General features: G+C 48.4%; 1 protein-coding gene and 1 long non-coding RNA gene across 3 annotated transcripts; both read right to left on the reverse strand.

Annotated features, from left to right (window-relative positions):
* Window positions 1–8,359: 8,359 nt before the first annotated feature.
* On the reverse strand, window positions 8,360–24,361 carry tbc1d25 (TBC1 domain family, member 25). Its single transcript, XM_034085021.2, is given in 8 exon segments — window positions 8,360–10,027; window positions 19,792–20,067; window positions 20,413–20,605; window positions 21,153–21,226; window positions 21,228–21,277; window positions 22,231–22,385; window positions 22,469–22,578; window positions 24,302–24,361. Coding segments are annotated over 8 exon segments (2,559 nt in total). The 5' UTR covers window positions 24,347–24,361; the 3' UTR covers window positions 8,360–8,371.
* On the reverse strand, window positions 12,180–12,700 carry LOC117447982 (uncharacterized). Of its 2 annotated transcripts, XR_004552302.2 has the most exons (3): window positions 12,666–12,700; window positions 12,393–12,505; window positions 12,180–12,229 (listed from the first exon to the last, which is right to left on the reverse strand). It is a non-coding gene; the product is annotated as an uncharacterized lncRNA (long non-coding RNA). The 2 variants fall into 2 exon arrangements; XR_011643335.1 differs by lacking the exon at window positions 12,666–12,700 and having other exon boundaries at window positions 12,393–12,584.
* Window positions 24,362–25,499: the final 1,138 nt, after the last annotated feature.

Here is a 25,499-nt window from a genome sequence, read left to right on the forward strand (position 1 = left end):
CGGTCTGTCGTCCCTGCTGCGGTCTGTCGTCCCTGCTGCGGTCTGTAGTCCCTGCTGCGGTCTGTCGTCCCTGCTGCGGTCTGTAGTCCGGTCTGTCGTCCCTGCTCCGGTCTGTAGTCCGGTCTGTCGTCCCTGCTGCGGTCTGTCGTCCCTGCTGCGGTCTGTAGTCCGGTCTGTCGTCCCTGCTACGGTCTGTCGTCCCTGCTGCGGTCTGTCGTCCGGTCTGTCGTCCCTGCTGCGGTCTGTCGTCCCTGCTGCGGTCTGTCGTCCCTGCTGCGGTCTGTAGTCCCTGCTGCGGTCTGTAGTCCGGTCTGTCGTCCCTGCTGCGGTCTGTAGTCCGGTCTGTCGTCCCTGCTGCGGTCTGTCGTCCCTGCTGCGGTCTGTAGTCCGGTCTGTCGTCCCTGCTACGGTCTGTCGTCCCTGCTGCGGTCTGTCGTCCCTGCTGCGGTCTGTAGTCCGGTCTGTCGTCCCTGCTACGGTCTGTCGTCCCTGCTGCGGTTTGTCGTCCCTGCTGCGGTCTGTAGTCCCTGCTGCGGTCTGTAGTCCGGTCTGTCGTCCCTGCTACGGTCTGTCGTCCCTGCTGCGGTCTGTAGTCCGGTCTGTCGTCCCTGCTGCGGTCTGTAGTCCGGTCTGTCGTCCCTGCTGCGGTCTGTCGTCCCTGCTGCGGTCTGTCGTCCCTGCTGCGGTCTGTCGTCCGGTCTGTCGTCCCTGCTGCGGTCTGTCGTCCGGTCTGTCGTCCCTGCTGCGGTCTGTCGTCCCTGCTGCGGTCTGTCGTCCCTGCTGCGGTCTGTCGTCCCTGCTGCGGTCTGTAGTCCCTGCTGCGGTCTGTCGTCCCTGCTGCGGTCTGTAGTCCGGTCTGTCGTCCCTGCTCCGGTCTGTAGTCCGGTCTGTCGTCCCTGCTGCGGTCTGTCGTCCCTGCTGCGGTCTGTAGTCCGGTCTGTCGTCCCTGCTACGGTCTGTCGTCCCTGCTGCGGTCTGTAGTCCGGTCTGTCGTCCCTGCTACGGTCTGTCGTCCCTGCTGCGGTCTGTCGTCCGGTCTGTCGTCCCTGCTACGGTCTGTAGTCCGGTCTGTCGTCCCTGCTACGGTCTGTCGTCCCTGCTGCGGTCTGTAGTCCGGTCTGTCGTCCCTGCTACGGTCTGTCGTCCCTGCTGCGGTCTGTCGTCCGGTCTGTCGTCCCTGCTACGGTCTGTAGTCCGGTCTGTCGTCCCTGCTGCGGTCTGTCGTCCCTGCTGCGGTCTGTCGTCCGGTCTGTCGTCCCTGCTGCGGTCTGTCGTCCCTGCTGCGGTCTGTAGTCCGGTCTGTCGTCCGGTCTGTCGTCCCTGCTGCGGTCTGTCGTCCCTGCTGCGGTCTGTCGTCCGGTCTGTCGTCCCTGCTGCGGTCTGTCGTCCCTGCTGCGGTCTGTCGTCCCTGCTGCGGTCTGTCGTCCCTGCTGCGGTCTGTCGTCCCTGCTGCGGTCTGTAGTCCCTGCTGCGGTCTGTAGTCCGGTCTGTCGTCCCTGCTGCGGTCTGTCGTCCCTGCTGCGGTCTGTAGTCCGGTCTGTCGTCCCTGCTACGGTCTGTCGTCCCTGCTGCGGTCTGTCGTCCCTGCTGCGGTCTGTAGTCCGGTCTGTCGTCCCTGCTACGGTCTGTCGTCCCTGCTGCGGTCTGTCGTCCCTGCTGCGGTTTGTCGTCCCTGCTGCGGTCTGTAGTCCCTGCTGCGGTCTGTAGTCCGGTCTGTCGTCCCTGCTACGGTCTGTCGTCCCTGCTACGGTCTGTCGTCCCTGCTGCGGTCTGTAGTCCGGTCTGTCGTCCCTGCTGCGGTCTGTCGTCCCTGCTGCGGTCTGTCGTCCCTGCTGCGGTCTGTCGTCCGGTCTGTCGTCCCTGCTGCGGTCTGTCGTCCGGTCTGTCGTCCCTGCTGCGGTCTGTCGTCCCTGCTGCGGTCTGTCGTCCCTGCTGCGGTCTGTCGTCCCTGCTGCGGTCTGTAGTCCGGTCTGTCGTCCCTGCTCCGGTCTGTAGTCCGGTCTGTCGTCCCTGCTGCGGTCTGTCGTCCCTGCTGCGGTCTGTAGTCCGGTCTGTCGTCCCTGCTACGGTCTGTCGTCCCTGCTGCGGTCTGTCGTCCGGTCTGTCGTCCCTGCTACGGTCTGTAGTCCGGTCTGTCGTCCCTGCTGCGGTCTGTCGTCCCTGCTGCGGTCTGTCGTCCGGTCTGTCGTCCCTGCTGCGGTCTGTCGTCCCTGCTGCGGTCTGTCGTCCCTGCTGCGGTCTGTAGTCCGGTCTGTCGTCCGGTCTGTCGTCCCTGCTGCGGTCTGTCGTCCCTGCTGCGGTCTGTCGTCCCTGCTGCGGTCTGTCGTCCGGTCTGTCGTCCCTGCTGCGGTCTGTCGTCCCTGCTGCGGTCTGTAGTCCGGTCTGTAGTCCGGTCTGTCGTCCCTGCTGCGGTCTGTCGTCCCTGCTGCGGTCTGTAGTCCGGTCTGTCGTCCCTGCTCCGGTCTGTAGTCCGGTCTGTCGTCCCTGCTGCGGTCTGTCGTCCCTGCTGCGGTCTGTCGTCCGGTCTGTCGTCCCTGCTGCGGTCTGTCGTCCCTGCTGCGGTCTGTCGTCCCTGCTGCGGTCTGTAGTCCGGTCTGTCGTCCCTGCTGCGGTCTGTCGTCCCTGCTGCGGTCTGTCGTCCGGTCTGTCGTCCCTGCTGCGGTCTGTAGTCCGGTCTGTCGTCCCTGCTGCGGTCTGTCGTCCCTGCTGCGGTCTGTCGTCCCTGCTGCGGTCTGTCGTCCGGTCTGTCGTCCCTGCTGCGGTCTGTCGTCCCTGCTGCGGTCTGTCGTCCCTGCTGCGGTCTGTCGTCCGGTCTGTCGTCCCTGCTGCGGTCTGTAGTCCCTGCTGCGGTCTGTCGTCCGGTCTGTCGTCCCTGCTGCGGTCTGTCGTCCCTGCTGCGGTCTGTCGTCCCTGCTGCGGTCTGTAGTCCGGTCTGTCGTCCCTGCTCCGGTCTGTAGTCCGGTCTGTCGTCCCTGCTGCGGTCTGTCGTCCCTGCTGCGGTCTGTAGTCCGGTCTGTCGTCCCTGCTGCGGTCTGTCGTCCCTGCTGCGGTCTGTAGTCCGGTCTGTCGTCCCTGCTGCGGTCTGTCGTCCCCACGTGCGTCACACTCCACCATCGTTCCTGTCCCCAAAGGAATAAACCCAGCAGCCTCAACGACTACCGCCCAGCAGCACTCACCTCCATCATCACGAAGTGCTTTGAGCGGCTAGTCAAAACCTTCCTCACCTCCTCCCTCCCTGACTCTCTGGACCCCTGCAGTCTGCCTACAGAGCAAACAGGTCCACAGACGACGCCAGTATATCATTTAGAGTGTGTTATATTTGTAACTTAACTCAAGTACTTTTTTTCATATTTGTATGATTTTGATTTAGAATGAGAACTATTTGTATTAATTAGGAACAATAAGAGAGGCAGAAAGCTTCCGGAGAGTCAACGGGACATTAAGAATCATGTAGTATGGCATCTGGTTACGTGCTGCGATATGTCCTTATCTGTCTTCCAGTCGCACTCTTCAAATCCATCAGGGTCAGTCAGAGCCCCGCAGCCAGACACAGCCTTTGGTCAAACCCGACTGCAAGCTGCTACTTTCCATCACAGCTGATTTTAAAGTCAAATAAAGAGGAGGATTGATAACTCATAATGATTTAAATAAGAGCTATTTACATGTTTCAATTTGAAAGTGGACGTACGTAAAAGGAGCGATATGCGGCGTTACAGATGCTCTTTCTCCATGGAAGTCAATGATAAAAAATGGCATCACGTGATTGACACTGAAGTTGTAATTCAAGCATTTGTGTATATTTGCTCATTGACTGACTAAATAATGAATTTAGAATACTCAGAATGTGCCAAGCCACTACAGATGGCTGATTGTACAAACCCTGTAGTAGAGGTGGAATACTACCGGGGGCTTGGAACTACACTGTGCACCTTTAATGAAGCAGAAAGTCATTTAGAGCAGGGATGGGCAACTTTGATGCTGGTGGGGGCCACATCATTGATGCACTGGCCACCAGGGGGCCGCAGATTCAGTTGGAACACACACACACACAAATTCCATGTGTTGTATGTAATTATTAACAAATATACTAAGTCTGACATCTTCATTGACATTTTACAATCAAAGGGAACATCCCCAAAAAATGGGAACATCCTCTAATAAGCTCGCTAAACAAATATCAGAAATGTTATTTCATTTTTACAAGTGGCATGTTTGTATTGAACAGGTTATTAAACAGTGGAATACAACTATTTTAAACTATTGGAAAGCACGGAAAATGTGTGTGTATTGAGATGAACCATTAGATGACATACACATGAAGTCATGAACACTAACCCAGACATTAGTTGTCTAACTTGAACCTAAGACACTTGTAGCCAGTCTCTGCATTCCCCTTACTCCACAATAAGGGGAGTCTCCACACAGACACCCGTCAGCCCGCACTCTGCTGTTCCTCCCCCTCCCTCCCGCTGACATTATGAATGAAAAGCGTAGTAATCATAGATAACGGCAGGGTCCGTGACAGTTAGTTTTCATCTGATTTCAAATAAACAAAGTCTTGGTTTTAAGAATATTAAACTTGTTTCACCAAATTCAGATGATAAAAATAACTTTTAAGCTTGTAACAGCATAATTACAAGAGGCAACTTAACGTCACAGCAGGCACAACAACAGCCGGTGTTTCTTGTGAGGGTTTACCCGGGAAACAAACACAATACACACAAATGCGTCACAGATTATTTCGCGGTATTTTAAATCATCGACGCAGCTCTCGACGTAACTAGGAGTCTAGTGGACGGTATCAGTACTACAAGTAAACATTTAAATTAAGAAAAATAAAAATAATTTTTATTTTTTAATTAAATACGTTATTTATAAATTAATCTGAGGGCCGCAAAAAGAGGAGGTGGGGGCCGCATGCCCGCGGGCCGCCATTTGCCCATCCCTGATTTAGAGGATATCCGCTCCATGGCAAACAGATGAGGGTTAAAGAGGACAGGTTAAAGATGACAGCTTAAAGATGACCGGTTAAAGAGGACAGGTTAAAGAGGACAGGTTAAAGAGGACAGGTTAAAGAGGACCGGTTAAAGAGGACCGGTTAAAGAGGACAGGTTAAAGAGGACAGGTTAAAGAGGACAGGTTAAAGAGGACAGGTTAAAGAGGAAAAAAAATCAAATTGCGATTTTTCTGACAAATATTGCGATTCCATTTGCGATATTCTTTTTAAGCGACCCAACGGAAGTTTATTGTAAAATGCGGCCATATCTCCGGCTAGGAAGGTCACATCAACGTGCTCCCGTCTCTAGCACCCCGCAACCAGAGCTACGAGTGAAAGAAATAAACCTACATGAAACTTCCTTTGGGTGGCTTTAAAGTCAAGCTTCAGTTTAAGGTTCACCCTGTGATAGAAACACGTGATGGAGCATCACTGACCTGACTCAGGTGCTTTGTTTCACCGAACCATCTAGAGCTCCATTGGAAGCCATCTGGAAAGGGCACGCACTTTCAAAAGCACTTGATCCAATCACCTGCCATCATGGGCCACTTCTGATTGGTTAACAATGGCTGGTACATGTGGAGCACAGCACTTCTGATTGGTTAACAATGGCTGGTACATGTGGAGCACAGCACTTCTGATTGGTTAACAATGGCTGGTACACGTGGAGCACAGCACTTCTGATTGGTTAACAATGGCTGGTACACGTGGAGCACAGCACTTCTGATTGGTTAACAATGGCTGGTACACGTGGAGCACAGCACTTCTGATTGGTTAACAATGGCTGGTACACGTGGAGCACAGCACTTCTGATTGGTGTGGATGACTGACACACAAGAAGAACAAAAAATAAATAAATGTTAAAAAAAATCGCAGGCTTTGCGATTTGATAATCGCATCATTTCAAATCGCGATTTCCATTTCAAATCGATTAATCGTTCAGCTCTAGACACAATCATTTATTTTTCGATCATATACACTACATCATTTAACATAAACGGTATGGGAATCTATACGTGGTGTAAAGCAACATTATTCTGGTGTGACTCATTTCTCTGGTTCTCCTTCTATTCCATCGAGTCCAGATGCAACAGCACTTTGGAGCGAGGCCAAATACAACCCAACACTGGCACACAGCTTCAGGCTCCACATCTGAAAGACGTGATGGAGTACTGCACTTTGATCACATTGGCTGAAAGTGAGAGACATATTTGATCAACAATGTTAAAAATAGAAGCAGCAGAGACTTTAAGTCAAGTTCCAAAAATACACTGAATCCACCATTTCCCATATTGCATTTCAGCATCACCACATCTCTCCATGCTGGCCTTTCACTCAGCAGGTTGTGATGAGGCCTTTCTCTTACAAACCCGTGGTCTCCAGCCTGGCTGTAAGAGGGAGCCTCTCACCTGACCTGGAGCTCAGCGGGGTCTCCAGCCTGTCTGTGAGAGGGAGCCTCTCATCTGACCTGGAGCTCAGCAGGGTCTCCAGCCTGGCTGTGAGAGGGAGCCTCTCACCTGACCTGGAGCTCAGCAGGGTCTCCAGCCTGGCTGTGAGAGGGAGCCTCTCACCTGACCTGGAGCTCAGCAGGGTCTCCAGCCTGTCTGTGAGAGGGAGCCTCTCATCTGACCTGGAGCTCAGCAGGGTCTCCAGCCTGGCTGTGAGAGGGAGCCTCTCACCTGACCTGGAGCTCAGCAGGGTCTCCAGCCTGGCTGTGAGAGGGAGCCTCTCACCTGACCTGGAGCTCAGCGGGGTCTCCAGCCTGGCTGTGAGAGGGAGCCTCTCACCTGACCTGGAGCTCAGCGGGGTCTCCAGCCTGGCTGTGAGAGGGAGCCTCTCACCTGACCTGGAGCTCAGCAGGGTCTCCAGCCTGGCTGTGAGAGGGAGCCTCTCACCTGACCTGGAGCTCAGCGGGGTCTCCAGCCTGGCTGTGAGAGGGAGCCTCTCACCTGACCTGGAGCTCAGCAGGGTCTCCAGCCCTTTCAGGCATGTCTTACCAATGTCTCCGCCCCCATCTCTTAATAACAATGAAGTACGTTTATAAAAGTCAGGATTAGCATGAATGTTTCCTTAGTTCACGAAATGGCCGTTTTAGTCATCCTGCCCAAGGGCTTCTGGATCCAACTGTACCTTCTAACTTTGGAAGCAGTCACGCCACTCCGAAAATGTGGCTTGAGCCGAGGCTACAGTGTTGGCAGCATGTGGTCTCCATCTCTGAAGAGCTGAGCCAGCATCGTCTGACTCTGTTTAGTGTGGATGTAGTGCAGAGACTTGTTGCCTCTGCTTCTTTCAGGATATTCTTCAGGCTTTCAACTACGGATGTGCACAGTCATCTAAAGTCAGCCAATAGGAAGGCTAGTTCTCTGAGTGGACTTGTGATTGGCTTGAGTTTCCATCACTGAGAGCAGAACCAAGAGGAGGTCTAGCTTTCCTTCAGTACACTGTTATTACAGATGTGTGTAGTTCTTCATCAGTAATCATGTGGAGCCAAACACGTGTTGCCTCCCTCAGCCTGACACGTGTGTGCTTAAGGCTGTAGACATTACGTCCCTCCTCTGGCCAGAGGTTCCTCTCCTCTTTGCTGTCAATGGTTCAGAGCAGTGCCACTCTACATCTCTGTATAGGTTGAGCTGTTCAAGTATGCTACACTTTAGCCAGATTGCAATCCGTGGCATCACTGCAGAGGTTTAAATGCTGTCAAATGTGAACACACCTGGTGACGTCATCATGACCTCGTTTGGTCACATGTTACTGCTCAGTACTCTTAGAGGAGCAACCTGCGGTCGTGCATCTGTTCCATCTGGTAAGTGTCAGTTCTGTTCTCGGCAACAGTTCCTCTCTACGTGTAATGAGGGTGCATCCTTTAAGGTACATGGTGACAGGTCAGGTATAAGGTAAGTACAGCACGTGTCCTGGCCTTGTCTTGGATCCAAGTGTTGTCATCACTTCCCGTTGTGAAAACTGACAACCAATCAGAATCTGAATGTTCCCTTAAGTTAATAACTAATACAACTTTAGTTAAGACACTTGTGTGGCTTGTTAGACATAACAACATCTTGTAAACAAAGTTGATAAAAAGGGCAACTCAGGCTGAATGCACCAAGGAGAGAAACTCTTCTCTGTTCTGGGAAACCTCAGTCCTGACCCCATGGTCAAAGTCTCAGGCAGCGGCAGCCTATCAGAAGTGAGAAGCTGACCTGTCTTTCCACTGTTAGGACACACAGTAACATGGCTAATCAAATGTAATATCACAATGATGATAGACATAGGGAATATACAGTATGTATTCAAGCATCCTCGATGGCCAATTCAATGTGATGGCCGTCTAAAAACAGATGTCTGCCTCCAATGGGCCAAAGTCTGCTGAGCAGGGCCCTACGGATGGGAGGCCAGCGGTTCATGGTGGACTGAGGTGGCGGGGGGGAGGGCCACCTCAGCTGCTGGGGAGGGAATGGTGGTCGCGAGGTTATAGGTTGAGTTGGGTGATTGAGGAGACGCTAGGTGGCTGTAAATGGGCCTGGAGGAGAAGGTGGGGGAGAGACCTTGTGGGGCGGTAGTGGGGGAGTCCAAGCTCACCTCGTCCCCCTCCTCTGAGTCCCACACCTCGCTCTGCAGGTAGTCTGCGAACAGCGCCTTGGCCCGCTGCAGCACCCGGCTCAGGTTGTGGCGCCGCACCAGGCGGTCGAAGTGCATGGCCAGCTCGTTGTAGTCAAAGTTGTTCTTGATGATGTGGTCTCGGTGCTCCAGCAAGATGGACAGGGACAGGAAGAGCATGAAGGGGTTTCCTTTGCCAAACTCCTGGGGGGGCGGCAGGGAACATGGTTTGATGCTGGTGCTCATGTTGGCTGTATGGCTGGGGGATCTGTGGCCTGGGGAAGGGAGGTTGTTGGAGCACGACCTGTTGGGGGAGGAGCCTCTCCCAAAGAACAGAGTGGGCGAAGAGAGCAGAAAGCGGTTGTGAGCGTGGGATGGAGACGCGTTCCTTACAGTGGACGGGGAGGGGGACATAACCCCTGTGCTGCTGAGCAGCTGGGCGGAGGAGGTGAGTACTTTAGTGAGAGTTCTAGTTAGACTGTGACTCCCATTGGCTGTGGAGTTTGGAGGAGAGTCTGGAGAAGCACCTGGCCAGCTGGAGGGAGACGCTGGAGACGCGAGAGCGGCCGAGGGGCCGGGTTTCCACATGTGCAGGCCACTAGGAAGGAGAGGAGGTGATGATGCTGGAGAGGAACAGCTTCTTATGAGAGGAGTTCTCTCTCCCGGGTCGTCCTCACTCTCCACTGTGGACCGGCGCCTTGGGTCGCTTGTCACTGAGTCTGGAGACCCCAGACCCGGCTCCCCATCCTCCATGTGAAAGCTGTCTTCATTTCGGGCAGTATAGTATTTAAACTCCCCGAAGCTCGTCTGCCTTTCCAGAGCTGCAGCCTGCGAAGCTGCTTCTCCCTTTGTCCCTGGGGAGACATCACACTCGTGGTCCTCGCTTCCCGTTGCTCTTTGACCTCCTTGTTCTGCGAGGACAGCATCTCTGCTCACGTCCTCTCCTCGTGAAGGCCTCAGCATGTGCCGTCTGCGTTGCTTCTCCTTCTGTTCCCCATCTTCTCCCCGGCAGGTCTGCACCCTCTTCTCCTCGTCTCCGCAGGACATCTCTACATTCACATTGGTCTCCACAGGCGGTCCAATAAGCTCCACTTCGGTCTCAGGAGGGTCCGGGGGCAGGGAGCTCCAGGTCACCTCCAGCATCCTCAGAGCGTCCTCAAATGCAAACTCCCGCTTGAGCTCCAGCAGCAGCCAGCGGTAGCAGAAGAACAGGTCGTCGGCCCCCCTGGACACCAGGTACGAGTAGAACTCAGGGTCCGAGTACTGAAGCAGCACCTTGAGGTGCTGGAACTTCACAGACATGAGCTGCCCGTCAGGCCGGAAGTTTCCTTCCAAGCGCTTCATGATGCCACAGAAGCAAATGAACGCATGTGCCTCATTGTCCATCACCGCGAGTATCGGGGAGGCGATATCGCTCATTCCTTGACAGTATGAGATCTGAAACACAACAAGCACAGCGTCACAGACTGTCTGCAGTTCCATCATACACACTTCTGCATGATTTTATTCATTAAGACTTTCATTAAAACTAAGAAAGAAAGTTCCAAAGTATTTTTAACTCAAAGATAGACACCTTCCTATGCTTTAAAATATGTATACATTTAAAACCACGACAATCAAACCTCTATGATCCATTCATGTGTGTGGGAGTGAACACGGGGATCTTATGGCGCGTTTCCACTGCAGCGGGTCGCTCGCTTTAAGCGTGCCGAGCCGTGCGGGGCCCGTTTTTGGTTGCGTTTCCACTTGGCCTAGTTTTGGCCCGGGGCGACTTTTTCACCTTTTTTCTGGCCCGACTAAATCGTGGTTCTAGGGCCAGGAACAACCAGGCTGAGTCGGGCTGAGCATGCTAAACTAGAGAGAGAATCGCTGGCAAGGGGGCGACAACTACAACAAGATGAACATATGTGACCGTGATTTAATTGTAATACACGTTTCTAAATGATGCCGAAGTAACAACATACTGATACCGGTTAGTAAACACCATGAATGAATGCTTTGAGTCTGCAGACAGACGGCAGGCGAAAACCCTTTTAAAATGCGTGTTTTCTAAATGGAGATCGGCTAAGCTAACGTTATATATGCTCCGACCGTCCACACTCACAGCGACAGACATAAATAAAGCAGCGACTGTATTCTCCATGACTCAGGCAGTCTGTGGTTTGTACTCGTTTAACTTCTGTCTAGTTTCTGAACAGATCTGAGGAGCTGTGAGCTCTGAGGGCTAACAGCTAACGGCTGTGTTGTTTTTCTGGGGTCTTATTGAAGATGACGTCACGGCTCCGCCTACACTGCGTTACTATAGTAACTACCCCAGTTCCTAAACTGTAATGGAAGCGCAGCATTAAAGTGAGCCGGGCCTAATAAGGCCCAGAGCCATAGAGAGATAAGAGTTACGACACTCTTTGATGTCGCCGCCAGCCGGTCACGTGGTTTATGTATGCCGGGATAGTTCAAAACGCACTTCCGTGGCAATGCTTCTCTATGGCAAAAACAGCACAAACATAGTCAAAATAGTCATAGATTAAACCAACGCTGTTATTTTTTAAAGATTGCTTTCATATTTACATGATTGTGGTTACACTTTGTATGGATTGGCAATATTTACAAGTTTCGTTATTTAACGATATTTTGAGGGGAAAGTGTGGCAGCACACGCAGGCTATGTTGCTGTCACTGCCAGGGCAGTCACGTCCGTAGGATAGCTGCGCTGCGCTGTCATGTTCTTCTATGGGACGGACAGACAGCAGCATTGCGTTATTGAATGGTAAATATATATTAAAAAAACACACACACCCAAGTACTTTCTCAGCTGTAATTGCATTATTGCATACTTTTTATTGACAGTTTTGCATTTGGAGAGGCAGGGTGACAACGGAAAGCTTGGTAGCCTATTACTTATTAAGAACAGTGTATGGAAAATGTGTTAGAACAAAACAAAGTCAAATGAATGAGAACAAAGAGGGTTAGGGTTCAACAGAAAAAGATTAATTCAGCCAAAAAACACAATTTTGATTAATCTAAAGTGTAAAACAATCTTCAACACAGACCCAATTAGTGCCCTTGGACAACAACACATATGGTGGGGCAAAGAAACGATAAATTAAATTGAGAGAGTGGGAGACTGAAAATGATACTATGATAAATATTCAAACTATTTACAAAACTATTTACAGAAGCTCCTGTTGAACCATGGTTCAACAGAGCAACACAAACAGGTTTGTCAACAATGCAAATTAAAATGACGAGGCCACTTTGCCAGGGGGAGGCGATCCAGCGACGAGACAATAAAGCAATTCATATTAAGTTCTGTTGAGACACCACAGGATATAAAACCTTCCAAGCGATGACCTCTCCTCACCTTTCACCTGTATTTCCTCAGGAGACTCAGGTCCTTCAACGTCTGCAGCACAATAAGCACCCACCCACAATTGTTGTTCGCACAAGCATAATTGTGCGAACAACAATTGTGGGTGGGGGCATTTTACAAATATTTACAAACAACTATTTGCAAAAAAGCAACTATTTACAAAAAAGCAATACAGAACTCTAGTCTCGGGCATCCAGGGGCCTAATCATTTTGAAAAAAACAAGAAGGTTCTTTGTGAAAGGGACATCCTCTTCATCTGTTTCCTGGGCCCTAAGAAGCAGAGCAAGAATAGGAACAGTGGTGAATAAGGGGAGAGAATACCGTTGGGAGCAGACTGAACAGAGGACATAGCAATATTCATGTTAAAATGTTTGCACAATAAATATTATGGCACTTTCGTTTATATTGCATTTTAATAGATCAGTTGTCATACATAGCATTTGGGTGCTCTAATCGATCCGAGAAGGGGTTCCGGATGTATGGCTTCCTAAGGACGTAGAGCGAAGGAAGAGATGGATGGCAATGGTCAACAGACAAAACCTGTGTCTGACAGAGGACAACAACAGCAGAAAACTCTGTCATGTAAGTAATGTTCACAGAGGTGACGTGACTTGTTAACATTTTAAAGGGCATCATATTTCCAAGTGTAGAGAATTATGACTCTTCAATGACATTTGAAGTGTGCAGGGGAAACTGATCAACCTACCTACCCACAGGTACACTTTGAAGACGACCAATATATTGGCAACAAATCAGGAGGAAATTTGAGGTTGAGGCCAGATGCTTGTTCCAACAGTATTTATACATCGGCCTCTAAACCGAAAAGGAGAAAATTCCACGTCAAGGAGTATGCCTCCAGCTGTCAGGAATAATGACCACACCTATTACTGCACATCAAACATTGGTATGATATATGAAGCTAACAATGTTTCCCATGTTATATCATTCAAGGATAGACTACACTCCTAATGCAACCTTCAGACTATACAGCTTCAAAGCTACCAGGGTTCAGGGACTCTCTGAAGACTCATATACCACATGTACATCATCTACAGATTTCTTCATACTGTAACATTGCCAATAGACGAACTTAGATGAATGTCACTATAGGAGTGTAGTGTACCCTTACATGACAATAGGTGCACATGTAAAGGCAGCATACACATATAACAGCCATTGCCTTGTTATTGTTACAGAGATTCAGGAGATTGGTTGAGGTTGGAGTTCCAAGGGAATGAAAGGGACAGACAGAGAGAGTGAGACAGGTGTCAGCAGACTGCCAGGGGCCAGTATGTCAGGGGCAGACAATAAGAGGCCACCTTACCAGAGATCAGTGTACCAGGAGCCAGGTCAGTCAGGGGGTCAGCTATGAAGAGGCCAGTTTGCCAGGGTCAGGTGCTCCAGGGACCAGACTGCCAAGGGCCAGTTGTGACCGGCTCACGTGGAGGATCTTAATGAGGCAACTGAGAGGGAGAGGTTACTAAGAAAGAGAGCAGAGAGGGCTTCTGGGTAACCGGAAGAGGATACATTCTGCATTAAAAACAAAACACAATTTGATTAATCTAAAGTTTCAAAAATCTTCAACACAGACCAAATTAGAGCACTTGGGCAATCAGAAAAGAGGTGGGATACGTGGGGGAAAGACACCGTGAAAAAAGCAATACCACTAAGGTTCTGTTGTGGCACTACAGGATATAATTGAGAGAGCTGGTCTGCTGGTATTAAAATAATTGAAAAGGGGTGCACTTTACCTGTCCATCAGATGAGGTTTTCACCCTTGTTCAGAACGTGGAGCAGCTGCTCCGTGTGAGGACGAGCGATCCCCTCATGGAGTCCTCAAATGCAGTGTCACAGCTGGACAAGAAGCCATGTTGCTGGACAGCAACCTGCCTCATGCCATGACCATGAAGAACAAATTACTCTCAACATTACATCAGGGCTGAGGTTAAGGGATTGCATCAAGTGCATCAGGGCTGAGAGGAAGGATAACATAAAGGGTATCTTGGCAGCAAGAGTCAGAGTAAGAAGGCAAAGAAGACCCAACAGACCTCTGCACCGAAGGTCATAACATCTAGGCCACTGCCAAACACCTTACTCGTTGCCATCGATGTACTTGGCATCTCCATTCCCCGGTCCTCCATCAGCAGCCTCCAGCTCCTCTTCCTCCAGCAGCAGCCCCCTCCTCCAGCAGCAGCCCCCTCCTCCAGCAGCAGCAGCCCCCTCCTCCAGCAGCAGCAGCCCCCTCCTCCAGCAGCAGCAGCCCCCTCCTCCAGCAGCAGCAGCAGCCCCCTCCTCCAGCAGCAGCAGCCCCCTCCTCCAGCAGCAGCAGCAGCCCCCTCCTCAGCAGCAGCAGCAGCCAGCCCCTCCTCCAGCAGCAGCCCCCTCCTCCAGCAGCAGCCCCCTCCTTCAGCAGCAGCCCCCTCCTCCAGCAGCAGCAGCCCCCTCCTCCAGCAGCAGCCCCCTCCTTCAGCAGCAGCCCCCTCCTCCAGCAGCAGCAGCCCCCTCCTCCAGCAGCAGCCCCCTCCTCCAGCAGCAGCAGCAGCACAACCTCCTCCAGCAGCAGCAGCCCCCCTCTCCAGCAGCAGCAGCAGCCCCTCTCCTCAGCAGCAGCAGCCCCCTCCTCCTCCAGCAGCAGCAGCAGCAGCCATATGAGGCTGACATATGAGGCTGAATAAAAAAAAGTGCTAATTTTGTTAAAAATAAACATTTCTGGATGCATGGACCATGTTTTTAGGCTCACCCTTCATTCACTGCTGTAGAGTCGCCTGTTCAGTAGGCTATATATTTTAAGACTGAATAATACCTTTGCAGAACAATCATTAAACTAGTGTGTATATTACAACACAAAGGAATCTTATCCTAGCATGCCATCAAAGCATTAAAAAGTAGCGCTAGGCTAGTTGTACAGTACAGATAAGTTAACACGGAAACAGTACAAAAAAAACTAAGTACAGTCAACATGTCACATAATGAAATGTTAGTATATCCCAAAATGCAATGAAATATTATCACAAACGCCACTGTGCTAGCAGTTAAGTTATATCATACAGAAAAATCGACTAAGGATGGCTGACACGGTCAGGTTCAGCAGATTAAAAACCAAAATAACAATAAAAACACATAATCAATCTAATCCTGTCGTTAGTTACCCAGCATCATTGATATATAAGCTGCTAGCGATTCATTACTGAAATCTTACCTTCAAAGCTGAGGAAGTCGCGCTAGCTAACTAGCAGGCAATGCTAGCAAAATGGGTTGTAATAACCAAGATAAAGTATAGATAATGACGCTGTGCATATACAAATGAAGACCAGTATAAGCATCATAAAGGGCCTCTGATACAATATAGACAGTTGACAATTCAAAAGAGTTCGATATTTCAGCAACTTACCTCTGGAACTAATCGACGCGCCGTAATGTAAGTGAATGAGGTCCAACGCCCAAATGACAATATGTTGAACTATTTCGATGTCCATACCCCGGAAGTAGGCGCCACCATTTTTTACAACGGAGGTCTATGGGAGTGTCGTAACTCTTATCTCTCTATGGCTCTGATAAGGCCTAACCAACCCGAGCGAGGCCGAGCGAGGCCTACAGTGGAAACGCGCCATTAGCCATGCACAGAGACCTGTAGAACACTACGGGAGAGGAACACCCCCAAACAGGACGAGAGGGCCCTCTTTAACATACAGTTACATGTTAACTGTCAAATACGTATTCACGATAGATTTTATACTGATTTTCCTTAATACGTCATTTACATTGATTTGGGAAACAAGGTAGTCGTGTCCTTCAGAGTCAATGACACCATGCCTTGTCTTTTTCCTCCTGTCACTGCAGCACTGCATGTGATGACGTTCAGTTGACAACAATCTGCATTGATTGGATTTTTGTTATAATTATCATATCTCATATTCCTGTATTAATATCATCACTTATATAGAGCTTTTATTGATGTAATCCAGTCTAGTCATTTCCACTACACGGCCCATCTTGGTTTTATTAACTTCTTCTATTACTAAAGAAAAGAAAGAAACTGTTCCGTGTACTGTAGTGAAGCGAGACATGACATGGCATGACGTTACAGGATTCACATGGCAGGGTAAAACACACACATAACCAAATAAGGAGTGTTATATCTATGTGTGGGGCTTTGAGTGTCAGTTATGACTCAGCGATGTGGAATGTGTGTTACAGCTCAAACTGCTGACCAGAGGCCTGTACTACGACGCTGGTTCACTCCTTACCGGGCTAGATCTCCATGGTAACTGATGCTGAGCGGCTAGCCTGGTCCGGAGCAAGTTAGGTTCAAGGATAAGAGATCAACTCGGTGAAAGCACCGCCTGCGGACCAATCAGAGCTCAGTGTGCAGAGTTTAAAGCTATCAAGTCATATTACAGGAGAAAGGAAATACAGAAAAATGATAGTTACGTCTGTAACTACGGTTCTGTGAGTCCCGGATGACCGCCAGAGGCGGTGCTTTAGCACTGGATATGTCCATCGCACGCATGCGTCATGTCAGGTTTTTGGTGGATTTCATCAAGTCTTGGATTGCAGAGTATGACTGTCCTCTTGCTATTTTCAGTTCATACATAGTGTGTAAAGTTTGAAGGCAGGAAAAAAGCTTCCGCGATCACCGTTTCCTCCGTTCCTCCAAGCCCCGCCCTGAAAATAATGAGTGACAGGCTGACAGTGACCCGATGGAAACTTTATTATTCACTTAATCACTGATTGAGATGATGAAGCTAACTTAGTCTCATGCATTCATGAGATTCATGCAACAGTAAGACAGAGAATAAGTGTGCACCCACATGCACACTACTCCTGGTGTGTCATGCCTCATTCAGGGCATTCAGTGTCCTTTCTTAACAGAAGGCCGTGGCTTGAAGCTGCAGCTCGACTGCAGAAGCATTAGCTTTTTGTTTTTGAGGATGGAACAACTTCACACACAGATATACTAGGGAGGCTAGACCTTTACAATTGATTTATAATTTCATGTGAAGAAGAAGAAGAAGAAGAAGAAGAAGAAGAAGAAGACGAAGAAGAAGAAGAAGAAGAAGAAGCAGAAGAAGAAGAAGAAGAAGAAGAAGAAGAAGAAGAAGAAGAAGAAGAAGAAGAAGGCTGAACTGTTCAGTGTCAATCCTGTGGAGATGGAGGTTATAAATCTCCAAAGTCATGTTCAGCTTAAATCTCAGCAAAACTCACAACATGTCTGGAGCCTCCAGAAAGCTCTCAGAACATCGCCAAGCTGCACTGAACACGTCTGCTTTATGTGGCTCTGTTCTGCATGCCTTTGTGAAGCAGCTCTTTCTGACATGATGACTGATGAACATGGAAATGACTCCGTTAGAGTGAACCTAAGTGGGCCCAGCATGCACCTGGTGGACTCCATGCCGCGCCACATGCCAGGCGGTGATTAAGGACATTTATGTGAACCTTCAGTGTATATTCCTATGTTCGTTTTCTTGGACCTTGAAGTTAAGATTTGTGATAAGCTTTAGGTATTGCAATTTCACACGTGTACAAAAGTAAAGCTTAATTCAACTGATGAGGGCTATGTGAATAAATGTAAGCGATGTGATGCAAGTAGCTCTTGGCCACTTTCATTTGATCAAAGTCGCTCTCAGAAGAAGAAAGGTTGGAGACCCCTGATCTAGATCATACGTTCCAACCAAAACGAGACGGGACGAAATAGAATTGCCGTTGCAGCAAAGACGGCCGGCAAACATCAACCGACTGTGTGAACGTGAACATGAACAGAACATCACCTCCATCTTCAGAGCAGTCTGACTATTAGAACATTAGCGTTAAGAAAGCTCTTAAATATCTGCCACAACATCAGTACCCGGATCAGAGTCACATTAGGCCTACGCAGCCCACAGTCCGCGGCACTGTGAGTGCAGACGTCGATGTGTCCCATTATCATTTATATCACTTCATAATGTATCATATGTCCTGATCCGAGTCCCTGAGCGTGTCTGGCCGTGCAGCACTCTCAGCGTCACAGACTGGATGCAGAAGCATTATTTTAACAGCACATTAAGTTGAGGAAACACTGAGTCAGAGGTAATGAAAGTCAGACGGTGTGTCAACAGGTGTCAACTGTTGATGGACGCATTCCAACACTTGTTCTGTTCCAGCTGTGTTCCCCTTGCAGCTGCAGCTCTGCAGGGGTGCACGTAGCTGGTACGCATGCACGGCAACAATCTGAATTGCGTAACGTCCCTTGTGTCACTACGCGCCTTTGCGTACCTCAAAACAAAACACATATTTCGTATACACGTGTTTCTCGTCAACAGTCAATGGAGTAAACGACGAGACATGTCAACAAAACAAAGACATTAAGCAGCTACGTTGCCGCTTCGCTCCCTGCTAAAACTCTTCTGACTTCCTGTGACTGACTGACCTGGAGCCGGCCGAGCCGCCAGGACATGACCCGCGGACCTGTGAAGCTTCCAGGAGGCAGAGGCTCAGAGCACCGGACGACAGAGTTGGTGCCGTGTGCAGACGGGGTTAACAGAATGGTGCCAAAACTCTGCCAACTGGCTGCAGAGGGAGACTCCCCTGAGCACCCTCTGTGCCCCGCGCACACACTGGAGCACTGCGCTGCATCAGCTGATCACAACGTGCACGCTCTGTGGTCAGCTGCTGCAGGTTGCTTCACAACAAGGTGAGTGAAGCACACAGCTGCACACCTCCTCAGGGTGGAAGAGTTTGAAATCAGACAGAGGTGAAGAAGTACTCAGATCTTGTTCTTGAGTAAAAGTAGAAGTACCAGAGTGTTACTCTGTTACAGTAAAAGTCCTGCATTCAAACTCAAGTAAAATTAGAAAAGTATTCTCATCAAAATATAGTTGAAGGACCAAAAGTGGAAAGTAGTCGTTGTGCAGATTGGTCCATGTCAGAATAATATATCTGATATGTTCTATAATGATTGATCATGAAGGTGTTCTCAGAGCTGGTGGAGGTGCAGCTAGTTTTACACATTAGATCAAAGTCAAGTAAAGTACAAATATCATATAAGTAGAGTACTTGAAGAAGTGTACTTCGTAACTTCCCACATCTGAAATCAGATATGACTCAAGTCACCGTTTTGGCAACACGTTTTGGAGAAAGCAAATCGGAGGCTTAAAAGAGACAGGGAGGTGCATCTTCATCATCTTCATGTGAATAGAGCACAGTGAAGGAGACACTGAGGAGGACCACGCTTGGTGTGGGCTGAGTACCAAACGCCGTCTGCTGGTACTCATCTGAGTAACTATGTGCACCCGGGCTCTGAGGCTTTGATCCTGATCAAGTGTTTAAGTCCTGTTTAAAGTTTAACGCCTTCATGTGTCTAATATTATAGTTGACTTTTCATTCTGGAAGTATGACGCTGCGCTGTCAGTGCGCTTCTCCATGTTTGAGATTGGTCAAATGTTGCTAACCCCGCCCCTTTCATGTGACCGCGCACTCAGCCGGACAGAGGAACCCTAGCTCGAGTTACCGCTCAGCCGGGTAACTCAAACACATCCAGGGTCTGTTGAAATGGATTCGTAGTACAGGCCTCAGGTCAATGAGCAGTGTTGATGTTGTTTTTAGAACACCTGTATGCATACTTCAAATCCAACCTGCTCTCTGGTTATCTCCCACTCTTTGGAAACCTCCACATTAAGAGATTGGAAATGATGATTTAATACGCCACATTTGATATATAACCTCAACTGTGGAAACACGATGTGATTTGGCTTCTGTGTTCTGCTTGGTTCTGTGTCTTGTGTTAGTATTAGTTAAATAAAATAAAGAGTATTCACATTTATTCTTGCTATCCAACCCGATTGATGTGCACCCACCTGTGGATGTGTGATGGCGAAGGTGGTGAGCAGGTCGGTGAGGGCGGTGAGGTGGGGGCTGTCCTCTGAGCCGGCATAGTAGGGGTGAGCCCGGTCCGTCCTCAGCACGTCCTTCAGAACGTTCCCTCGGATGAACTCCAGGTCCTCGTAGCTGACCCGCGCGGTCCACTCCCTCTTCAGCTGGTCGTACTCCCTCGTCTTCCTCTTCATGTAGTCCATCCTCTCCTGTCCGCTCAGCCCGTCAGGGTAGACGTTCAGCAGGTACCGCCAGACCACCTGGCACAGACATTAAGTACAAATGAAAGTTCATTTGTTTTCAGTTTTGTTGGTAGAAGACACAGAGAAACATGTCTGGGGTTATCTCTTTGGGGGAAGTGTACATATTTAGAGATGTAATCCTCATTTATGACAAACAGCCTTAATCTACCAAATGAAAGGTGGGTTCTACCCAACACATGGTTGTTTCCCGTCTTACTGATATACAATGCCAAGAATAAGTTCTAGCACCGAATAAGAACCGTATTTGACAGGCAGAATCTAAATAAACACACCTTATATGAATATATTGAACACCCAACCCTGTTTATTTAGGACATGAGATTTGAAACATGTGTGCTGCACCTTGCGCAGGGAAGGCTCCACCCCCCCATGGTAGATGCGCAGCCGCAGCTCCTCGGGGCGGCTCAGCTGGCCCTGCCCGTTCAGGTAACTGTGAAACTCTGCGTCGCTCAGGGGGGGCTTGAAAGGCTTGATCTCCTCCCCGTACGCCCAGCTGAACGCCTGCTGTACCTTCGACAGGGTGCGGCCCACCTGAACACACAGAACCAGGCATCAGAGAAAAGACCCTGGCAGAGGAGCGAAGGTGGAAGAGGCCTTGTGGTTGTGCGCAAACCACAAACAAAGCAATGGCAATTCTAAAGCGTGGTGGTTACAAAATGACTTCCCCTGTGGATGCGTGTAACAATGGATTGACGTTTAGATTACGAATGACGAGGAACAGGCTTGCCAACATCAACGACACATACCCCTGACCCTGTGTGAGCGCTGCAACAGGCCATGTTACAGTGCCTTAAACTGTACGTGATGTAAATAATGTCAGATGTATATATTTACACTATACTAACGATCGATCTGCACGAAGCTAATGTTTCGCCCTTCTGGTTGGATGTAAACCGCAGTTCGGTGTCCCAGAACTTGTACTCCGTGTAATGACAGTCAGGTTGAATCTGATGTGATAACAAAGCGGTGAACGCACACACACAACACATAGCACACACACAAACACATTGCACACACAACACATAGCACACATCCAGACGCACGACAAGAGACTGTATAGGAAGGCTGAGCAGCTGGACCTGGTCAGCAGAGACTGGGTGAGGGGGAGGGCTGCAGACGCCAGTGTGCGGGTCCTCTCTGGGAGGAGCTGCTCTAAAGCCAATCACGTCTTTGGGGCTGATGATGTCCCAGTCCTCCATCACTGGACCTGCAGGTGAACACAAAGCACAACACATGATCTATTCTGGCGCCAACTCTCCGTCATATTCCTCATTCGAAGAATAGGTTCCCAACTCAAGCCCATTTAAGACTTTTAGTGTAAGCATTAAAGTGCATTATGAAACAACCAACAGATCATGTTGAAGGTTAAGTACGTCTTGATTAAGTGCTTATATGTTTGCACTTTCACACCATGTTAAGCCAAAAGGAGGATCCTGGACCTTAGGCTAAGGGCTGTGAAATGACTTGAAACAAAGTCAGCATGTCACAGTGTGATACACAGCACTAGATGTGTAGGCCTAACAACTTATGCATGTATTATTCATTCAGATATTATTCAATCTTTAACTTTGCTTTTTTATTTCAATTCCAACCTAAGTAATGACGAATCAATTCTCCATGATCAGTACCAGGCAGAGTATCTACTATGTAGATCAGCCTTTAGTAGTCCAACAGAACATGGTAGTGCTCCCACAGCTTAAACACACATCTCTCCTTAACCCCGTGATGTTCTTCGCTGAGCTTAGGGAAGTGTCTGGCTGCACCAGACAGTCAGTCAGGTAGTTATACAGAACCTCTTCCTCCTCTGCGCTACGTCCAGTCACTCTCCCCTCCAGGGGAACACATGGTGAAACAAGAGCGTCAGTTAGCATGCTGATGCCGTGCACTTCTTTGACATACCGTCAACACTGTAATCTCCTCACATTCTGTTGATCATTGTAGTCACTTTAAATAATAGTGTACATTTTCATTCTGCCAGATCTTACACAGTCTACCTTTAAATGGGAATTCATTGAGACAAATTTTGACTTCATTCAAGTCTTCATTTTAGATTCCTTCACAGGGTGCATGAGGACTATGCAACATTTAAACACACTGTTATCTGTTATATTTGATCTTCTTGTCTCGAGGCCTGCTTCGGGGACACACTGGACGTCTTACTTTCTTCTAAAGGCTTGATGTCCATCTTGAGCTGCAGAACTGGTTTGGCTGAACTGACGAACGCAGCATCCAGGTCCCCATCGGACAGCAGAGACAGATACATTTCAGCGCCGCTCCAGTCCCGGGACAGGTAGCTGATCCCAAAGTTCCGCTTCCTAGTTTGGAAGACAAACAGGAAGAAAAATGCTGACACGCGTAATGTGTCTGTGTAGCAGCTGAGGCAGGGGAGGACTCTTACCCGTTCAAATCAAAGGCTCGGATCAGAATGTGCTGAAGGACCTCCAGTGATGTAATCTGAGGGTCTACAGCAAAGGAGCGGAATTCCACAGGAAGCACCTGATCACATTTCTGAAAGCATAACATCAAAACATCATGACACTTTGGGGAGAACAACATGTGCCATGTTCTGCAGTTAGGAAACAACAACAGTGCCCGTCGTCAACAACAAGGAGACGTTTGCTGATATCTGAAGTGTTGTCTCTTGCCCCGTGTCCTGTTCCAGTGCAGGACACAATCAGCGTGTGCTGACTGTTCACCGTGGAGCGGGCTGATGGGGTAAGAGATATCTGACGAGGGACTGTTGTCTAATTCTTTATAGAAAACTTTGACAACAATATTATAGCTTGTTTTCTGGTCATTCAATTCATAATTAGTGTATGTAAAATAAATGGAACTGGATTGCATTTACGGTGCCTTTCTAGTCTTTGCAACCACTCAAAGTACTCAATATGTTCTATTATTAAGAAGTGCAACATGAACCTACCAGTCGGGTGAAATCATAGAGAACATGTATACATGTCCTGCTAGCCACTGACTATACGATGTTGCATGGTAACACACACAAAGCAGTCTGATTAAGAATACCTTGTTAAAAGCATTGCACTGAGCAGGGATGTTAAAACAATACTGCAATCTTTAAATGATATTACATCAAATGATATCCTAAATTGCCCAGTCCTATGTTAAACTAATACCGGATACTATTTCATTATTGTCCAGCTGTAGTAAGAAGTATACACAACACATAGCTATTGAGAGAGCAGTGTGTTCCTACTCTATGATAATAACAAAACAACAGATTTTACCACATATAATAAAGCAATGAAACAACAAATATGAGTTTAGCAGAGTTGGGAAGTAACTAAGTACTCAAGTGCTGTACTTAAGTACAATTTTGAGATACTTGTACTTTACCATTTATGCTACTTCTTATTTCTACTCCACTACAATTGGAGATGATCCACAACCTGCCGCGAAACAACGACGGAGTGCATTATTCTATGTTTGGTTCACATGTGGTTCCGTTTCAGTAAATCATGTACTTCTAATCCACTACATGTATTTAACACCTTAGTTACTTTACAGATGTGGATGAATGATGGTAAATATAACCAAGTGTTGAATCAGACTTTAGTTCCACCTGGAGTAAATCCACCAGCTACCCTGCAGTCTACAAAGCCATTCAGACTAGCTGCACCTTCACCAGCTTTGAGAACACTTTCATGATCAATCATTATAAAACATATCATATATATTATTCTGAAATGGACCAATCTGCACAACGACTACTTTAACTGTCCGCTACTTTAAGTATTTAGATGCCAACATGTTTCCCACTTGAGTAACATGTTGAAACAGCAGCTGCAGGTGACGTCAGGCAGTGCTGAGCAGGCAGAGGCGTCAGTGGTAGGTTCCCTGCTGTGAGGAGGAGCATTAGTCCTTGATACCGAGTTCTGATAGATCACTGTCAGCGGGTCAATCATCACTCGGCTGTTACAGTTATAGAACAGCCAGAATGAGCGGATGGAAAGAATATTTGGGAACAGCGGCTGTCATAGAGAGCAGAGCGGACACCGGAGAGAAGCTGAGCCCCTGCGGTACACAAAGCCTGTCCGGAAGCTGCTCCAGCACCAGGTCCATCTCTACGTTCAGCACGACAAAGAGCTGCAGCACATCCAGCCGACATTAATCAGTCTTTTAATAAACTAGTAGTAATTAAACAGGGTGACGTGGTGCTAGCTAACTAGCGGACGTTGGCAGAATATTTGTTCCTCTTTCTGAATCCTCCTACCTTGACTTTGACCCGGACCACCCCCCTCTCCTCCTCTCCCGCCATCGTACAGACTCCGTCTCGGATCAGGATGATTGTTCTGGGTTTTGTTCTCCTTCTACACCGACATGATGAGCAATAACATGATAGCTGCTGTTATTCCGAGCTCTTCTTCTGCTTTGATTTCCAGCCGCTCTGCAGCGGTGTCAGCGCCCTCTGGCGGACACAGGCTACCTGCAGGCCCTGCACCCTGCCCTCACCTCAGGACCATGGATTATAATAAGGACAGGCTGCACTGGGCAGAGGTGCAAAGTGACGATATACTAGTGCTGTACTTTGGTACACATTCACAGAAAACTAATTAGTTTTGGTTCAAAAATATTTGACAGTCTAGCTTCTCAAATGGGAAAATCTGCTGCTTTTACTTTAAAATATAAAAAAATGTTTAAATATTTTTTTATTTTTCTGCAATTAGTACTTTCCCCCCATATACTTAAAGTTCATTTTCTCAACGGTACTTACGTTTGCCGTACTTTTTACTTGAAATTGAGTATTTTTACAGGTATTGCAACCCAGTCTCACAAAAAAACGTGTAATAACTTCGTTGGTCCACGACGTAGGACGTAGTATTTCTACGAAAACGCCTCTGAAATTTTAAGATCCCTACATTTTTTTTCACCATTCATTCCAATGGCTGCGTCTACGTCATGTGATCTTCACATTTCTCCCTGCAGAAGAAAAAAACATGGCCGAACTTCGTTTATTCTCGGTGGAAAATGCCTATTTAAAGTTAGTTTGGCCATTAAAATGCGTTTTGATGTCATTTGATGCGAGAAATATGAGTTGTTATTTCAGATAATGTGTGCAGTGGATGTACATGATCTTAGTTTGCTAGTTATTACGAAGATTACTTCAGGAAATGGTGTCTATACAACGTTTTCATTGTTACCAAGGTGGTTGCTAGGGACGCTGCTATCGATATTATTTCTGTTATGTTGTGTAACTGTTTAATGGTGTTATCTTTATTGCTACCCCCCTACCCCGTCAAAGTATAGTGTTGGTCCACAGCGCAAACATATTAGTTTAACAAAATCCGCATCTAAAGATAGGCCTACGTTATTTCCCCCTGTGCAATTCCAGTCTCACATCTCACAGCACATCGTCATTAACAAATACCCGGAAAACAGACCGAAAACACTTTATTCCGAGTGTACTTTCT

Source organism: Pseudochaenichthys georgianus, chromosome 6 (genome assembly GCF_902827115.2).
Source record: "Pseudochaenichthys georgianus chromosome 6, fPseGeo1.2, whole genome shotgun sequence".
In the NCBI taxonomy this organism is placed as follows: Eukaryota; Metazoa; Chordata; class Actinopteri; order Perciformes; family Channichthyidae; genus Pseudochaenichthys; species Pseudochaenichthys georgianus.